General features: G+C 49.2%; 1 protein-coding gene across 3 annotated transcripts in view; it reads left to right on the top strand.

Annotated features, from left to right (window-relative positions):
* Nucleotides 1–217: 217 nt before the first annotated feature.
* The window catches only part of NTN4 (netrin 4), a 35,401-nt gene continuing 17,195 nt past the window's right edge, over nt 218–18,423 (top strand). For 2 of the 3 annotated variants that reach the window (XM_072336176.1, XM_072336169.1), the window contains exons 1-3: nt 218–316; nt 3,125–3,654; nt 14,015–14,287. In XM_072336176.1, the coding sequence (XP_072192277.1) occupies nt 262–316; nt 3,125–3,654; nt 14,015–14,287 (858 nt within the window). In that variant the 5' untranslated portion in view covers nt 218–261. Of the gene's footprint in view, nt 317–591; nt 724–3,124; nt 3,655–14,014; nt 14,288–18,423 lie in introns of those variants that run through there. The other variant, XM_072336183.1, reaches the window with a different exon arrangement.

The raw sequence follows: 18,423 nt of genomic DNA, 5'->3' as shown, positions 1-18,423 counted from the left end.
GAAGCCGGGACGCCCCCACGGCTGCCGCGGCTGCCACAAAGTCCCGAGCGGGCGACCGCCGGCACGGCGCTCCTTCCCTCACGCCGGGGCGGGCCGCGGGGCGGGGCGGCGCGGGGCGGGCGGCGGAGGGGCGCGGGGCGCGGGCGGCGGGCGGCGGGGCGGTGCGGGCGGCGGGGCCGCGCGGGGCGCTGATGCCGCGCGGGGCCGGGCGCGCCGCGGGGCGCGCGGGGCGGGCGGCGGCGCCGCGGCCGGGGCTCGGCCATGGGGCGCGGGACGAGGCTGCCGCTGCTGCTCGTACTTCTGCTGGGCGCCGCAGGTGAGCCGCGAGCGGAGGGCGCTCTCCGCGCTCTGAGGACGGGAGAGCTGGGCGCGGGTGTGCGCGCACCTACGTACGCGGTCCGCGGATACGCGGGCGTGGGTGGCCGTGCGGGTGTGTGGCGGCGGACGGCGGGGCTCCGTGCGCGGAGCGAGGGGGGCGTTACGCGGCTTCACCCACCTTCCACCGGATCGCCCCGCGGCGCGGTACCGGAGCCGGTCGGATTTGCGTAACGCTGCCCTGGGGGTTTGCGAGCCGGGAGCCGGTGTGCCGCTCTAAAAAGGAGAAAGAACCCTGATGGGAAACAAACATCTCACGGGGCGCGAGTTACAAGTGAAACTTTACAAGGCAAGTGTGGCTAAAATGCTTAAGCAGGAAGCATATGATTTTCCATGGATGTTTTACAGGTGAGTCATGGTGCTCGCTGCATGCTCTTTCTTACTCACTGCTAAAGAACCCAGCCCGGTACCATGTGCAGCGCAGAATGGGGCTGTTCAGACGGCCAGATCCAGCAGGACAGTCACGAGAAGCCCCTTTCCCAGGGCTGCGGTGTGGAAAATCCTTCTGCCCTCATCTGTCCTTTCACCAGATTCCTGGGCCAGGCGGCAGCACGCAGGAAAGCTGTCACTTTTCATAACACACGGTGCTCCGTGGCCGTCATGCAACTGCTAACCCGAGGGAAAACAAACGCCCTTAACACGGGTTTCTTCTCCTCCCTACTGGGGTCTGTGTGCGGCAGCCGTCCTTCCCCAGCACCCTCTGAACCCAGGTCCTTGGCCCTAAACCTCCAGGTGTGGAAGGGACCCTGTGTGCCTGGCCCGCAGGTGGCTGGGACTCGGGCTAGAGTGTGCAGGGAGCTGAATCCCTTCAGATCTCAACGCCTTGAATGGGAATTTGGGAGCCAGCCCTCCCGGCAGCGCTGTGCCTCAGCACCAGGACAGCCCCCAAAAAGTCTCCCACCGATCAGAGCCTCTCTGAGGACAGTCACCGTCAGGGTACAGGGAAACTAAAAGGATGCTATGAACACAAACAAGGATCCTGACTTGGCTCCAGGTGCTGGCTGAGCCCTGCTGAATTTACCCTGTCCCAAACCCCTGCTCTGATCCCAGCACTCAGGGAGCCACTGTCGGTGATTGCTTGTTTGTTTACAGCGAGCTGCGCTGCGCTACACATAGCCAAAGGATCCAGGAGAGCAGCCAAACGCATCAATTAGGGCAGCTTGTGGCAAGCCTACCTGATAATATGGCAATAGCACACACTGAGCTGCCCCTTGGGAGAGCCGTGTGGGTTAGTTAATGTTTGCACAGTGCTTTGGAGAGTGTCTACCTGTGTGTTGTACAGGTATGTTCGCTTGCTTTTCTAGAGTGGACGGGTGCTGCATGGTTAATATTGATGGTTTTGTGTTTGTTAGGAAGCGAAGCTCACTGCTTGCTAAAGGTCCCCAAGGCTTTTTGCCTAGGGTGGTACAGGGACTGAATTCAGGAGTGCTGTGCAGCGGGTGTGTTACAAGCAGCAGTCTGCATCTGTTCTGAATAACGGCACAGGAACCCACACAGATCAGAGGTGATAAAACAGTGCTGTTTCCAGAGCACTTCGTAAGGGGCAGAAGGAGTAGGGAAATCCATCAGGCTCTAAAGGCTTTGTCTTTGCTCGTGGGTAATGTGGCTTAATTGCAGCTATGACACTGGAAGTGAATGCTGAATAAACCCCAAATAAAGGATTTATTGGATGCTAAACTGAAATGACCTTTGGAAGTAACAAAAAACGCCAAGATGCCACAGTAATTGGTGCGCAAAGCTGATTGTGGATGACTGGCACAGCGAGAAAGAGGGCATTATGCACCTTGGATGTTTTGGCTGCCTGCATCCAAGCCATCACAGCTTCCTTTTTTTTTTTTTTAATTATTTTTTAACATATTAAGCAGTGATGGTTAATAAAATACAGCCCTGACCTGCTGCCGCACTTACTAATAAAGAAGTGGAGACCCCTCACCAAACGCTCCTGAGCCAGGCGGGTTGCTTTGCGGAAGGTTTCACACCAAACCCCGCAGTGATTTTGTTTTCCTTTGCCACTTTCGCTGTGATTTTTAAATTGACGAGGCTGCCAGAGAGACTTGCACACAAACCACAGCGGCTCAGCTGTGAGGCAGCCTGCCAGCACCATTTCAACCAAGGATTTATTTCCCCCTGCTTTACACACGTCGGTGTCAGGCTTCCAAACCTCAGCAGTGTTTTGATTCAACTTCTGCGGCAGTTTGGGACTGCGGGGAGACTTGGGGCAGGGATGGAGGGGTTGGAAAGGGGTGTGAAGGTTTGGGGTCAGCGCTTGGAGGAAGTGCTCGAACCTGGAACCAGCTCCTGTGCCCCAACATGGGGAGATGCTGATGATGCATGTTACAGAAGCTCGCTGCTTTCCTCCTGCCTTTCTCTGTGCCTAAGATCACCTGGGTCCTCTCATGGCCATGGGATGGGGCTGCCACTGCCCCTGAGCCTTTCTGTGTCCCCTCCTTGCTCCAGGGTGGGAGGGTGAGGTGCAGGCTTCCTTCCTCCTGCCCCTGCTGTCCTCATCTCTTTGCAGTTCTTGCTGGAGATTTTCCCAAGCACAGGGAAGCCCTGAGGGCTTTCGTTTTACTTTGTTTTGCTGTTATAGACAAGCTGAGTTCCGCAAAGGAGCTCACAGCACAGTGCTGCAGCTCTTGTGGGGTTGACGGGCACTGGGTATGCAGCTGTGCCTGGCTGGTATGCAGCCCTGGTGGGGTTGGTGAGCAGCCCTGAGATGCATGCCATGGTCTCATTGCTTTCCTTCCAGGCACAGGCAGTGCAGCCAGTGCAAGCAGCCCGTGCGAGAAGGCCTGCAATCCTCGGCTGGGCAACCTGGCACACGGGCGGACGCTGAGAACGGAGACGGCCTGCGGGAGCCATGCCACAGAGCCCTTCTGCGCCTACACCGAGGATGCCACGCTCCGCTGCAAGCCCCCCACCTGCGGCCACTGCAGTGGGGCCCACGCAGGGCTGGCACACCCCCCCGCCGCCATGGCCGACTCCCCTTTCCGCCTGCCACGCACCTGGTGGCAAGCAGCCGGGGATGCCCCACAGGAGACCATCCAGCTGGACCTGGAAGCCACCTTCTACTTCACGCATCTGATCCTGGTTTTCAAATCACCCCGGCCGGCAGCCATGGTGCTGGAGCGCTCACAGGACTTCGGCAAGACCTGGCAGGCCTACAAGTACTTTGCCACCAACTGTTCAACGGCCTTTGGGCTGGAGGACGACGTGATGCAAAGGGGAGCCCCATGCACATCCAGATACTCCAACCCCTTCCCCTGCACTGGAGGAGAGGTGAGCATAAAAAAAAATGAGAAAGACCCCATGTGCTAAGAGGAAGAATGCATGTGAAAGGTTATTTTCGGTATCAGAAATGGCAGGTCACAAATGGCACATCTGGAGGTGCCAGCATGCCAAAGCAGTGATGTGGGGCTGGGCACCTTGCTTGGTGGCTGCTCGTGGGGTCCCTTCTGGGGGGGGTCCACAGGGCCCTGCCCAGCCTTGAGGCAGCTCCCTCTTGTGGCCTCATGCTGTGAGCCTGTCTGCATGGGGAACCAAACCTCACTGGTGTCGCATTGCAGAGAGGAGCAAATGTGGACTACAAATTAAGGTGTCAATTCTGCACTGGTTATTAGCCATAAATCATGTTTTCTCCTGATAATGTGATCTGAGCTGAAGGTCTCGTCCTTGGAGGCCAGCAGTCATGTCTAAGAATTCTCTGTTCAGAGCTCTCTGCAGCTTCTTGGCTGGCCAGAGAAAGTGGTATCTTCTTCATCTTCTTCATCTTCTTCATCTTCTTCATCTTCTTCATCTTCTTCATCTTCTTCATCTTCTTCATCTACTTCATCTTCTTCCTCTTCATCTCTTCTCTCCTGCCCCAAAAAGCAGACTGAACTTCCCTAGAAAGGGACAGTGGGGCTTACTAAGAAGGTAGACCTGCAGGAGAAGCAAGGACACACCCTCTGGGCATTGTCATGGTCCTCAATGCTCTTGCAGCTCATGACCCCAGCACCCCAACCACCACGCAGTACCATCCTGCAACAGGATGACACTGATGTTTGTAGCTCTCAGGTCAGCAAGCACAATGTGTCTGAGGTACTCTGGCTTGTGCACTCCTTTGTCGGCTTTCCCAAGGGCTGTTCATGGTGATGAGAAACTCAAGAGTGTCATTTGGGGCACTACTTGCCTTCTTTGTCTTAGGTCACCACAGTCACCCCATAATGTGTCTGCACCAGGATCAGGGCTATGTCTGGCAAGCACCTGTGTAAGTCCTGGCCTTGCAAATCCCTCAGCAGGTTGGTGCAGTGTGTGGGCACAGTGTGCCTCTTATGCATCAAAATCAGCACCTATTTTCAAAAAGGAAAGAAAATCAGTATCATTTGATGCATCTGTGGTAGCCAGCTCCAAAGCAGGCTATTTACTGAGCTTGCTCCTGCAGGACTTCTTCTTCTGGCAGTGCCTTAGTTTGTGTTATTGCAAAGAAGCTATAAAAGTCAAGATCGTTTAATTATTCCAGGGCTTAAACAAATGTTGGGTCCAAGAGGCTGGAGCTTGTAAGGTTTTATTTATACGGCACACTTCGGTTCCCTTGTATTTACCTGCAAAGTAGTAACGGCAGCTTTCTGGTGACCAGATGGCAAGCATGCATGCCTAGCAAATATCACATTTAATTTATTACAGTGTGCTACATTCCAGCAATTACTCCTAACTGCCAATAGCAACATGGATCTCACCTAAAGAAACATCAGAGTTTTGTGTTCTGTTTGGAGTTATGCAGCACTTTACTCCCACTGCTGGCAGCACCTAATTCCAGACATATGGAAGCAGTAATTTCACTTGAAACGGTGGTTTTAAATATGCAGTCATCTGGGATGTCCAAGGGTATTATTTAACTGCAGCTCAGTTACCGCAGTGTTCTTTAAAGCACAAACATCAATTCCCTCAGCGCTACTGGATTTCTCTTTAAACTTTTGATGGTATTTTTTAGCACAAAGTAACAACCACAGTCCATGATCCAGGCTGTGTGTCACACCATCTATGTACCATCAGCCCATCCCCGCCATACCCATTGACCATGTCCCTCAGTGCCACATCCACACAGTTCTTGAACGCATCCCGGAATGGTGACTCCACCACCTCCCTGGGCAGCCTGTGCCACTGCCCAGCCACTCTTTTGGAGAAGAAATGTTTCCTAACATCCAACCTGAACCTTCTGGGGTGCAGCTTGAAGTCATTCCCTCTCATCCTATTGCTGTTACCTGGGTGAAGAGGCCGACCCACACCTCACCTCGACCTCCTTTCAGGTCACTGTAGGGAGCAATAAAGGTCTCCCTTGAGCTCCTCTTCTCTGGACTGAACAATCCCAATTCCCTCAGCCACTCCTCTTAAGACTCATGAGTCCTAAAAGTGTGAGGAGAGAATGGTGCTCAACACTGCACAGAGTACTCCCATGCAAGTAATATCTCTCATTTAGTGATGGACTGCAGCACACACCCAACTCATCAGTTTATGCCTATTGACCAAAATATGTATTGGAGCATATGACACAAGACAGATGTCAGAAGCATGAAACACACTCATCGGAAAGAATTACTTAGTGCTATTTTATTTTCACATAGTTCCAGAAGAGAGATTCTCATCCTTTCAGGAACACGATGCCATGGTTTTGGGCTTTAAAGGCACTGTCACTGGAATTTAGTAGGTGCTTACAGGTGACCGTGTTCCCGTGCTTGCTGAGCTGAGTCCCATCAGGGGCTGCCTGGCCACAGCCTGTTCTCAGGCAAAGAAGACCAGCAGCCCTCCAGCAGCCAGGGAAGCAATGAGTTTACTGTAAGGATGCAGGAGCCAAGCAAAACATCTGACTGAAGACTTTCCCCATGCTTAATTCAGTGGACTGTTTCACAGCAGTGATCCTCTTAACCTAGATGCAGAAACCTCTAGGTGCTGGTCTGTTATTATCAGTGTTTTAGCAGGAAGGCTAGGGCCATATTTCAGCATGGGTTGTACAAACGTGCTACAAATCCAGGGTATCTTTGCAACCCTTCAACCATATTCCTGCAAGGGAAGTTAGAACCGGATTCACCAGCCAAATGCAACCTAAGTAAACAAGATGCAGAAATAAACTCCTTCAGCTCTGTGCTCGGTTGTATTAGTATACAAAAGAGGCTATCTTCCCTCCCACACTTTGGATCATATTAATATTTCTTGCCTTACAAGCTAATCCTAAATTTATCCCTGACTAGAGATCACTGCTAAGGGCTTGTCTAGAGGAGGCCCTTAGCAGATGTTAATTCTTTTACTGTGACTGAGAGTGACTGTCCACTCTGCAATGCAATTATCTCATTTACTTTAAATTCCCATCTGTGGTCAATTCAGATTAGCTCGCCTGAGTGTCCCCATTTAGACAAGCTCTGGCATAAAAGGACTTACTGAAGCAGAGTCCCCTTGACAAGATTTTAGTAAATTAGCAACTTATTTGAGTGTTTATCTATTCAGAATACTACTAATAAATCACTCTGAGACTTCAGCCATTGTTGCTATGTGTTATTAATAGGAGAGGCGTACTTGCATCTCAACTGTTTTCCAGCAACCAATTCTAACACACTGCTTGCTGATGTTTGAAACATCACATACCACTGTTTTACTGTGGGGTGCGTGTCTGTCTTAGTGAGCGTTTTATTGATCTCATGTGCCTTCTGTAGCACAAAAACCTTCCAGGGCCTTGCCTCACACTTACTGCATGCAGCCTGCTTCTGTCCTCAAGGATCTACGCAGCAGCCCTACTGGTTCTACCTGAAATTAACTCTATAGAGCAATACTAAGTTTGGTCCTACTCCTCATTCATTTGACCCTGATAGACACTGGGCAGTTGTAACGCTCAGTGACACAAACAGGAGTTAAAGGTACTTGGTGACTTTTATTTTGGGCCCCTAATTTTGGGTTCTAGGGAGAATCTGCCCATTTTGGGCTTATGTTAGGCTTATGTCAATGATATGTTGTAGGGATATGAAGATCCCAGGCTTGCTAGCTGGTAGTGCAGGGCATATTCAGGTAGAAACAGGAAACCTGAATTTAGTTTTCACATGTGCTTGAGAGGACTCAGGACAAAGGCAGCTCCGGGCCTGTGCAGAGATGAAGCTTTGGTACTTGGGGAGTTGTACCATGAAAGATACCTTCCCCCAGAGCCTGGGCTCCACCAGGGGTGAGGGCAAGAAGCTTCTCAACCTGCCCAACCATCCTCCCCTTGAATCCCCCTTCGCAGCCAGCCCACAGCAAGGCCTCATCATCTCCTTTTTTCCCTGGCTGTCTGAGGCTTTTTGGCACACCGAATTTGACCCTCTGCTTGGCTAGCTATTGAAATGCAGCCACCTCCAGGATGGAGCATAGTCAGTGCTTAATAGTGCATGCCGGCAGGCCTCTTAGAAAAGTAAGTTTCTAACTACTGCAGATCAAGGCTGCTAGATTGGCCTCCTATTATAGCTAAATTATGACTAGATTGGCTAAAACAAATTATTCCTGGGAGGGGGCTGTGAAAGAGAATGAATTCGATATTGTAGTCTGCCAGCAAGAGAATGAATGGACTCCAGGGCTCAGTTATCCAAACTTATGTTCTCATGTAGGCATAGAAGAACACTGTACTCATGTGAAGCAAAAGGGATTCAGTTTAATTCTCTGAACTGGCATCTGGCCTTGTTAGCAAGGCTATTGCTTCCCTTGAGAAAAGGGCCACAGGCTCCTCTTGCAGTGCAGCTCCCTGCTGCTCCATTTCACTGCTCCTCGCGGGTCTGCAGGGAAGACTGGCTTACTTGCTGAGTTCCAGTTTGCTGGCTGTGAAGCAGGGCTGCTGTACTTCTCTTTGGGCTTGCTTGGTACAATGGTTACATGGAAAGCATGTAACCTAGATCAGTGAATGGCTGCATCTCAGGAGTCTTGGACCAAAAGCTTGTGGAGTTAATCTGAGATTAGTCAGCATGCACAGTGAGTAGTAGCGTGAAATTTCCAGTCTAGCAGTGTCCAAAATCCTACACAAATGGCAAAGGCTTCAAATTCTGCCTGGGCGACATTTCCAGGAAGAAATCAATGTCCAAAACAGGCTTACACAAGCCATTCACTCTTCTATTGCCAGTCTCTGTGCTGCATCCCCTGTGCCCCACCACTGCGGTCAAAGTCTGCAGCCTCAAGGTGAAAATGGAATGCTGTTTCTCACGACCTTTTTGACTGTACCTGTTTGCATACAATTCAGACAGGTGTTCTTTTTTCCCAAATTGAAGTATAGCTCACAGTCATGGGATGGTTTGCACCGCAATACCAAGCAGCCATCTCTACAGACACAAAGCCTTTTCTCTATAGACAAAAGGAGTGGAAAAATATTCATGAAGTCGAGTTACGCTTCAGCTGAAAGAAATGCCATCAATGCGTAGCCCTGTTGCAGGCATCCATGCTGACACCCTGACCCTTGCAGGCCTTTGTAGGATACAGTGAGAGGGGCTGTTCCGTGGCCCCAGGGAGACAGCCAGCTGCACAAGCAGGCCCAGTTCTCTCCCTAGCTTGCTGAACACAGCTCCAGGTTTTCTTGTTCTTCCATACCCAAAACAGGTCCTGTCAGCAGTTCAAGGTTGAGCACATGAATCTTTGTGAGGATGGGGAGAGAGGGGAGACTGCTGGAGGGGAGAGCAGTGCGATACCATCGTTCTTGCTGCGCAGATGAAGGACCAACTGAAATGTGCTGATCCGTTTTCCTAAAGCAGGGTAGCACAGCCTTGACGAGGGGGATTCTGCAAATGAAAAGAATAAAACAGTAATTATTTTCCTTGATGTGCCTCGCTGATGGCATTGTGCATCTGAAGGGTTTTCTGCCTGTTAGAGAGTGAGAATGGTGATTGGGCAAAATAAAGCCATCGGGGTATAAACTCAGTTCGTGGAGAAGCGCTGTTAGCTGAGGTGAAGGAATCCAAATGTTTCGAGCTGTTTGCACTGAAGAGGATTTTTATGATAAGAGTATTACTGTTGTGATCATCACCTGACTAAAGACAGCAATGACTCCACGGTGTTTCCTTTTCACCTGAAGAATACTGCAGTGGGACTTCGAAGAGGAGCTGAGAGATGGCTCTCATCTGTCTGATTATTTCTAGAGACATCCTGGATCCTGGAGGAGCACTGGTCCTTACCTTGTTCTCCCCATACCCTTTGCTGCTGGCTGCCATGACTAGCTTTCCCAGACAGCTTCTCACTGTTGAGAGTGGTAGAGCAACACCTTGAGTTTCCCCAGACCAAAAGCTGTGTTTAATGTAGATTAACCTGCCAAGGCTCCCATGAGGGCCCTGGGTGGGAGCCTTGTTTTATGTGCTACAAAAAATTGCAGAAGGGCTGTAGGCACAGACCAAATGCTGCCCTTTGTCAGAGTGTAAGAAGTGGTTGTCTCAGCTGCAGGAGAGCCACTTCTCCATCATCTCAATAGCTGCTGTCAGTTGCATACAGCAGGTTTCTGTGGCCATTGTTTACAGTAGCAACCGAAGAGCCTTTTTTCAGCATAGGGTTATTGCAATGGACATAGCACATCATAGATACACGTGGCTCTCTCTCTTAATAGTTCTTCTGCTTGGTGTCAGGGTAATACATGAGATAACAGAGGGGGCACCACTGGGGCTCCAGCAACCTCCTGCATAGGCAAAAGAGTCCACCAACTCAGATTCTTCTGTTTTCCTTGTTTGTTGGCTGTTTTCTTTCTTGTTTTCTTCTTTCCATGTGTACATGCTCATTGACTCCCATCCATTTACTCCTTCTGTGTCGTTTCTGCTGTTGTCATTTTGCAGATCATCTCCCTGTGCCTTCCAGGCTCAGTGTGACAAGTTTGAGTTGGGGAAACTGAAGCCCAGCACCTTAAGTAGGGCACAGGGTAGTGGGTCCCTGAACCCCACCCCAGGGCTGCCCGTGTCTCCTGTGAGTGTCTCTTAAGTATGATAAGTGACATAAAGGGCTGCTTTTATCACCACAGTCACTTGCATCTTAACAAAGGCCCATGGTGGCAGGAGGTTCTAGTTGTCCATGGCACACCATGGCTCATATAGGCAGCTTTAATATCAGCAAATCTATATTGGTTGTGTTGACTTCCTTGGGCCACTTTGACTTCAGAGTCCACTTTGTTGTTCTCAGCATCATTCATTAGCATTTTCCTTCCCACTGTGGATATATATATAAAGATGCCCTTTCATTGCCTTTCGAGTGTAAACATACTAGGGTACTTCTTGCAAAGGGACTTTTATGTATTTATAAATCGAGGTCATTGTGGTGCAGGCGGTTACTTGAGTACACCATGCTCAGAGCCGCTGTTTTATTTATATTCAGGGCTACATTTTTGCATCTGGGGATTGGCCAGTAGCTAAGGCTTCTTGTGCCACTTAAGCCAAAAAAGAAAAAAAAAAAAAAAACAAAATGAAATAATCAACAGATGAAGAGCTGCTCATGGCAGCCTGTGAGGAAATGGAAATGCTATGAAAATTTATTAAGGGCTGTCAGCTTTGCCATGTGCCCAAACCACGGAGAGCTTGGCTGAAGAGCAGCCTGTTTGCATTCCACAGCATGCACAGGGATGGCACTGAAGCTAGGACCTGGCAGTGGGTACTGCATCAGGCTCACTGGCACTGAGGGGCATCGCTGTGCTGTTGTCTAACGCAGGGATTTCAGCCTGCTTTTCCGTTTCTTATTGAAAGCATTGCTTTTTCCTTGGACATTTTGCATAGAGACAGAAATTCCCCCCCCAACCTAGATGGCCTCATGCAAGTTTTAAATCACACACCTGCTGACATTGCTTCATGAAAGCATCACATTTGTGGACATGGGATCCAACAGCACAATTAGAAGGCTTAGAAGGAACATTACCCCCAAAAATCAGTTGGTATTTTGATTTGAAAACAGGTGTTTGTTTTCTTTGCCTCCTACTTTGTGACATTTTCTCCTCAGATGTGAGATGTTGCTAGATAGTTATTTTTAAATGGGAGCTGAGAGAGAGATTTGGTTCCTGGGACTGTGCTAAAGAAGAATCCCAAACATCTGAAGATTTACAGTGAGCTCACAACACTGGCAATGAAAATGCCTTTCTGATAGGATATATTATGGCACATCCAGCATAGAAGTGCTGTGGGTTTTCAATTTATCACTTCCTACTTGTTCTACAAAATAGAAATGTGTAGTAATACACACACAGAGCAGCTGCTGATGTAGAGATCCTGTCCTCCCACTTCTGACTGCCATGCATGGTGCTGACTATCATGTGGGAGAAGTCACATCGTCTACCCAACATTGTAATGCTGATTATTGGCATAAGACACATAAGACACATAGAGTTCATAAGACACATAGACACATAGTGTTCATAAGACACATAGAGACAGGCAGCTCTGGTGGCCATGGGGTGCTTCCTGGTGAGGCTCATTGCATGCAGAAGGCCAGAGAGGGGGCACACAGGGACACCAGGCTTACAGCACCCCATGGTCAGGTGCACATGCACAGAGGCAGCTCACTCATCTCAAATCCTGCGGTGGAAAGCTGGATGTAAAAGTCCTAGGAGAGGTGAAAGCAGGACACGGCCCATGTGAGAGTGCACGTGGAGCTGGGGTGCCGGGCAGCAGCAGACCCACCGCAGCTGCACGGAGACGTGTGACCCCAGTGATGCGCTGGGATTACTCTGGAGACAGGCTGGGATGAATTGGCAAGGGTAACGACTGAACAGGGAAATCCTGCTGGGAAACACATCCTTGATCTTATTGTGCAGCCTCTGGGGGCTACGGCTCAGTCGGTTGGGACAGAGCAAAGAATCGCCATTTGTATGGCATCTCACATGTTATAATGACTGTTTTGTATTTTATTAAAACAGACCCGCTAGCACTGGGGGATGGGGGTGTTTACTGCAGTGGTAGTACTGAGACTCAGCTCCCCCGCTGTTGTGCGAGCAGTGCGGGGCAGCCGGGGCAGCAGGGTGAGCCTGCTCTCTGCAGCCCCTGGGAACTGCAGATAGGGCTCATGTTTAGCATCACTGTTTTCATGCAACCATAAAAAGAAATGTTTGTAACGATTTAGAGCCTGAGCTGGAATACTGGCTCCATTGAAATCAGTGGCATAACTCCCCCTGAATTCCACACGGCCGCGGTTGAACTCCCTCAGCATGAAGGCACTCGGGACTACTGATTTCCTCACTGCACTGCCCTTATGAGGGTCACAGGCACCAGTTGCCTGCCTTAAAACAGGATAGATAAATGAGAAAAAGTGAAAATAATCAGAAAAAAGTCTGTTGCTGTATCTAGCATAAAGTATTCCTATTTGTGTACTTCCTTCACCACTCCCATCTGAATGAGGATGAGTGAAGAATTCCCTGAGACAAGATTGATTTAATAGACAAGAAACCAAAATTCTGGATTTTACTGAAAATTCTCAGCCAGGCATTTTCCATCATCTCCACTAAATGGGATCGATGTCTTCAAAACTGAAGTTTTTCAGGGATTTTTTTTTTTCCATATCTGAAAGCATCTTGTGTTCACAGAGCCACAAACAAGTAAATGTGAGCAGAATGACACTGATGTGTGTTTGGGTGAACAACATGTTCCTGAGGAGAGGTGCAGGGTTGCTTGTTGGGTTCATCTGGATTGATAGTTTTATTTCAGGAAAGCAGAAAAACAGGTCTGTGTTCATGGAAGGGATGGAGAAACACCAACACCAAAGCGTTGGTATTTATTAATGTCCCTTATGTGACTCATGACTTCCACACAAGGGGTGCACCACCACCCACCTTACTCCTTTGACCACCTCTCCAAGCCAGCCTGCTCCCTTTTGACAGCGTTTCAGTAGAAGCAGCTAAATGCTTGAATGCCTCAGGAAAGGAGTGCTTGTCTGACAACTTTAGCTGGTTTTATACCACTGCTGGAAGCAGTGCCTCAACCCGCTAGGCCATGTTGCACTCAAATAGTCAAGCAACTCACTGCAGTGGTGTTTGCAAACGTAACTCATCAGGCCTTCCGAAGCCAGTCAGTCAGTGAAGGTTTATCTAGCTATTTAATGAGCGTAAATCATAACTTAAATATTCCGGTAACTAATCCATGTCGTTAATTTGTCATTCCACGCGAATGACAGTTGTATGAATGATGTGCTGTTTCTGGGGACACACCACAGGCAGCTGGCCCAGCAAGTTGAAAATAAAGCTCTCGAAGAAAATTATTTTTGTCTAGTGCTCTTGACGTTTCATTTGAGCCAACATTTACTTATTCAATCAGACAGCAGTTAAAATAAAGACTGATTGAAAAGTATTTTCTTAAACCTCGGGAGCTCCAACGTTTCTTTCTTATCTCCGACGCTCAGCTTGCTGCCACGCTGCATCACTTTTCCACTAGGAAGCGGCCTGAGGCTGATGGGATTTGGAAACATTTGGAAATCTGAGCTTCATTTCTTAAAAAATAAGGGGTGGTGGCAGGAGAAGTTGATGAGGACTCCTCCACCTGATGTCTGCCCTGAGCTGGTCAGCTGTGGCTAATGGCCAAAAGTAGTGTAATGGCCAGCAGTGCTGTAGAGACTAAATTTGGTGCACCAAAGGCTATGGGGATATTGCATACACCTGGGAATGGCTCCACTCTCCTAACACCCCCCGTTCTGCCTCACACCTCTGCAGGTGATATACCGAGCCCTCTCACCACCGTACGCCGCCGAGGACCCATACAGTGCAGAGGCCCAGGCACAGCTGAAGGTGACCAACATACGTGTGCGGCTGCTGGAGTGGCAGAGCTGCCCCTGCCACCTACTGGAACCACCGTCCCCGCCGGCCCCACACTACGCCGTCTACGACTTCATTGTGAAGGGCAGCTGCTTCTGCAATGGCCATGCCGACCACTGTGTCCCCGTCAGAGGGTTCCGGCCTGTCAGGGCAGCCGGTGCTTTCCATGTGGTATGTACACAAGCTTAGTGATGTGTCCCTAAAATGTTAACATTTTTGACTCTCATCTACCCGCATATCCTAAGTAGCAATATCGAAGAAGTACAAAATGCAGGGCATTTTGATGACAGAGAGGGAGCAGAACTTCCCCAAAGGAGCAGGAAACACGCACTTCCCACTGCTCCTGGAGCATCCTCTGATACTGATTTGGATTGTGAGCCAAGGGGCAGGAGGGCTCCAGTTCTTACACCAAGGCTTTCCATTGTGCCTTTCAATACTTGCCCTAGACAAAACCCCTGTTTTCTGTTTTTGATTCTGAAGGGTTATGAGCTGAAATCCCTTGTGAGTGAACAAGACCCACAGCCCACAGGTGACAGGATCACAGAGTCAGAGAATCTCCCAAGTTGGATGGGACTCATAAAGATCATTGAGTCCAACTCCTGGCTCAGCACAGGACCTCCCAAAAATCAGACCATATGTCTGAACTCATTTCCCAGACACTTCTTCAACTCTGGCAAGCGTAGTGCCACAACCACTGCCCTGGGCTTCAGTGCCCACCACTCTCTTATGTTTGCGCCCTGCCAACCGGGGGATGCTCCGATATCACTGCCCACAATGCACTGTGCCCTCTCTGCCTCTCCTGGCTGGCCCTGAAGACACTGTCTGTGCTGGCAGGAAAGCCATAGGGAAAGTCAAAGAGGGCAAGTATGGTGCCCTGAATAGTGTGAAAAGGGGGAAGATCATAAAAATGTAAGCCAATTACTTGAGGTAAGGAGGTCTGGCATCTATCCAGCTCTTCAGAGAACTCTCATTTCAGTTAAATTATGGTCTAAAACATGAAACAGACATTGTGTTTCCCTTCTAATAGAGCTAGTCTTGCAACATCTTGAAAATACACAAATCTGAAAGCATGAAGCACTATGATTGATAAGCCTGTTTCATGTACTGCTGCCCTACTGCTGCTCACAGATGTTCCCTGAGTGAAAGCCTTTGAAAGGAGCTGTTTGCTTGGGGTTGTTTCTGTGTGATACAGTTGCATGGAAGTGTGACCCAGAGCACTGCTGAGAGTTATAGCAGAGCTTGAAGCCAATTATGCTTCAGGTAGAGCTACAGCCTACAGAAATTGCAGTGCACAGGTAGCAGGCGGTGATGTGGGAATGAGCCAATGCCAGAATCACGCTGAAAAACAAAACAAGAAATAGCAGCAAGCCTCTGCAACAGTCCCTGGGGGAGTGGGAAAGTAAACATCGCTTGTAAACATGGCATGAGTCCCAAAGGTGACGTCTGTGTAACAAGGCTGCTCACCCTCAGAGTTGAATCTGCATGGCCTGTGAAGGATGGGCCAGCCTAAGGGCAACCTGGCGTGGTTTGCAGCAGGACCCTGCTGGAGGGTCTGGGCATGATGAAACATTTCCCCCACTGATATTTCCTCAGCCATTGCTACTTGCTGCACTGTCAGATCAGGGCAGAAAGACTGCAGAACCACTCAAATTTCTGAAAACAGAGTAAAATTTCAGAGAAGTGTTTCTGTGTGTTTCACATGGAAAAAAGGTCACTCACATTACAGGTATCTCTGAAGAAAGACAGTCAGTTACTCAAGAGTGAGATGAGGACTTCAGTGGTGGCTCTGTGTAACGTTTATGTGGGGCTTTCTCAGACCCTTCACTGAAGGACTGGGGACAGCAAAAGATGGGGAGTGCATTACTAACTAACTCTGAATGTGATTACAAACTCTGGTTCAGTTCTTGTGCTCATTCTGACCAAAGCACTCCTGAAGAGCATCTCCTAAGTTGAAGAGTTAGTATCAGATTTTGAGCAAGATTTAAACTTGTCCAAAAAAATATGTCCAGGTTTTCTCAAACCCCCACTTGGCCTCAGCCCAGAGGCAGAATCCCAGCTGCAGGCTGATTTGCAGGGTCTGCTTGGCCAGCAGAAGAACCATACATGATATATGGATGTTTCTGCTGATGGAGGTCACCCTGGCAGTACTGGGCACAGCTTCCAGGTCTTGGGCAGATCTGCAGAGCCACCTGAAACATCTCGTCCACCTCTCCAGCAGCCAGAATGAGAGGATCTGACAAAGCCACCTGGGAATGCAGAGACACTGCTGCCTGCTGCCTGCCTGGGTTTGGGGCCAGCGCATCCTGCTCAGTACAGGACCTCATCCTGGCCCTCTGCCACAGGATTCCTCTCATCATATGAATTTTTTCTCAGTGTCTGGGCCATCGTGCTCTGGAGAAGAATGTTCTGAATGGCTGAACGGAGGCTAAGTTTGGACTGGCCATGAGATCATAAAATCATGGCATGGAATCATAGAATCACCAAGGTTGGAAAAGACCTCTTAAGATCATCCAATCCAACTGTCCACCTATCACCAATATTTCCCTCTAAACCCTGTTCCTCACTATAGTGTCTAAACATTTCTTTACAGATAATACTGACCCAGGACATCCTCAGCTGTGAGAGTGGGATGCAAATAGGATGGCTCCATGGATGGAGAATAGCATGTTTTACCCCAGCAAGGGCAACTCCAGCTTTGTCTCTGGGGTGGAATAAACTCCTCTGTGATCCCACTGAGTCAGATCAGTGCAAAAGTGGACATCGCAGATTCTGAACATTCAGTGTAGAAAAAAAGTATTCCACATTAGTCCTAACAGCACAAAACAGCAGCCAGGACCTGATAGAACAGGTTTGTTTCTGTGCCTTGACCACTGTCCAGCTGCAAACCCATCTGTGGTCTTCCTCCCTGCAGAGGTCACTTTGTGAGCACCACAGCGAAAAGCTTGCCAGCAGTTTTCCTGTCCCATCTTTCTTTAGTCCAGCTCCTCTGACAACTAAGGGTATCATGGCAGGCCTTGTCCTGCATTCTTTGTGTGGGTGGTGGTACAAGTGGAAACATACACATCTCCCAGTTCTACCAGTTTAGGAGTGGATCAGGCAGAAAGGTTTAGGTAGAGGTGCTTATATGTCTGCCAGATTTACATAAATGTGAAAGGAATTTGTACAGGAAAACTCTAGGTTTATTTAAACATCAGAAATTCCATGTCAACCTCTAGGTGAATTATCAGCGTGGAAGTGGGGTTGCTGCTCCAAGGGAGCTTCTGACTCCACCAGTTGCAGAGAGGACCTAGCTACCCTCTACCACAGTGGTGGTGAGCACTGCTCCTTGGGGCACAGTAGTGCTGGCTGTCCTGTGTTGTACACTGGCATACCCCAAACAGATGTCAGGATGGTACAACTGCTCTCCCTCTCCTCCCCACTCCTCGATATCATTTATTCAAAGGATCACTATCCAAATCATACCAACACCAACCCAATACATGCCAAGAAAAAAGCACGCACGGACAAGCACATCTAACACCATTCCATGCATCATAATTGCATTGGTGTGTGATGGATTACAGGGTGAAACACTGCTGTAAAGAAATGTAAAAAAAAAAAATAAAAAAATTTTAGATTAAAGAAATGGATTTACAGGCACAGGAGATGCCCCCTGATCTTCAAGTGGCTGTGAAAAGCCTGTCTTTTGGGGCTGATCTATAGTGCATGAGTCTGTACATCCCTGTACTGAGCTATTGCAATGCCAGCTTGGCCCTTGACCAGCTGGAGCATCCTGTTGGCCTGCTTGCCACAGCAGCAAGGGTCATGGTGGAAGTCAGCCTGGACGTAGGCAGTAACTTGCAAGTCAGGAATCCAGAGTGAGGAAAAGAAGCCCAGAGGTACCTCACCGGGCTTTGCAGTTCTGCCTCAAAGTGTGGACAGGTGTTCACCTGCCTCACAGAATCCCTGGCTTTCTAACATCCAAGTGGTTGCGTAGTCAGTCTGAGTCAACAGTCTTGGAAGGCTGTGTCCTTGGGGCTTCCTGCTTTTATCCCTGTGAGCTGAGATACCATCAACTGTTGATTTCATTGTTGCGCTGATAATACACTGTTCTTAACTCTTTAACATACACAGCACTCCTACTAGTGCAGTCCTGTTATGCACACCTGTCACCTGCATTGCACAAAGAGCCAGAACAAATTCAGCTGTCTCAGTTTGTTCTTCCTCCTGTTTTCTCTTTCCCACAATGACAATTTCAACAACTTGACACAGTGGCTGTCTTTGATGAAGACTAGAACCTGGGGATTAGGGTTTGTTTATATATGTGT

This window comes from Excalfactoria chinensis, chromosome 1, assembly GCF_039878825.1.
Source record: "Excalfactoria chinensis isolate bCotChi1 chromosome 1, bCotChi1.hap2, whole genome shotgun sequence".
In the NCBI taxonomy this organism is placed as follows: domain Eukaryota; kingdom Metazoa; phylum Chordata; class Aves; order Galliformes; family Phasianidae; genus Excalfactoria; species Excalfactoria chinensis.
The sequence above is the reverse complement of the archived record's forward strand: the minus strand, read 5'-3'. Positions and strand labels throughout refer to the sequence as shown.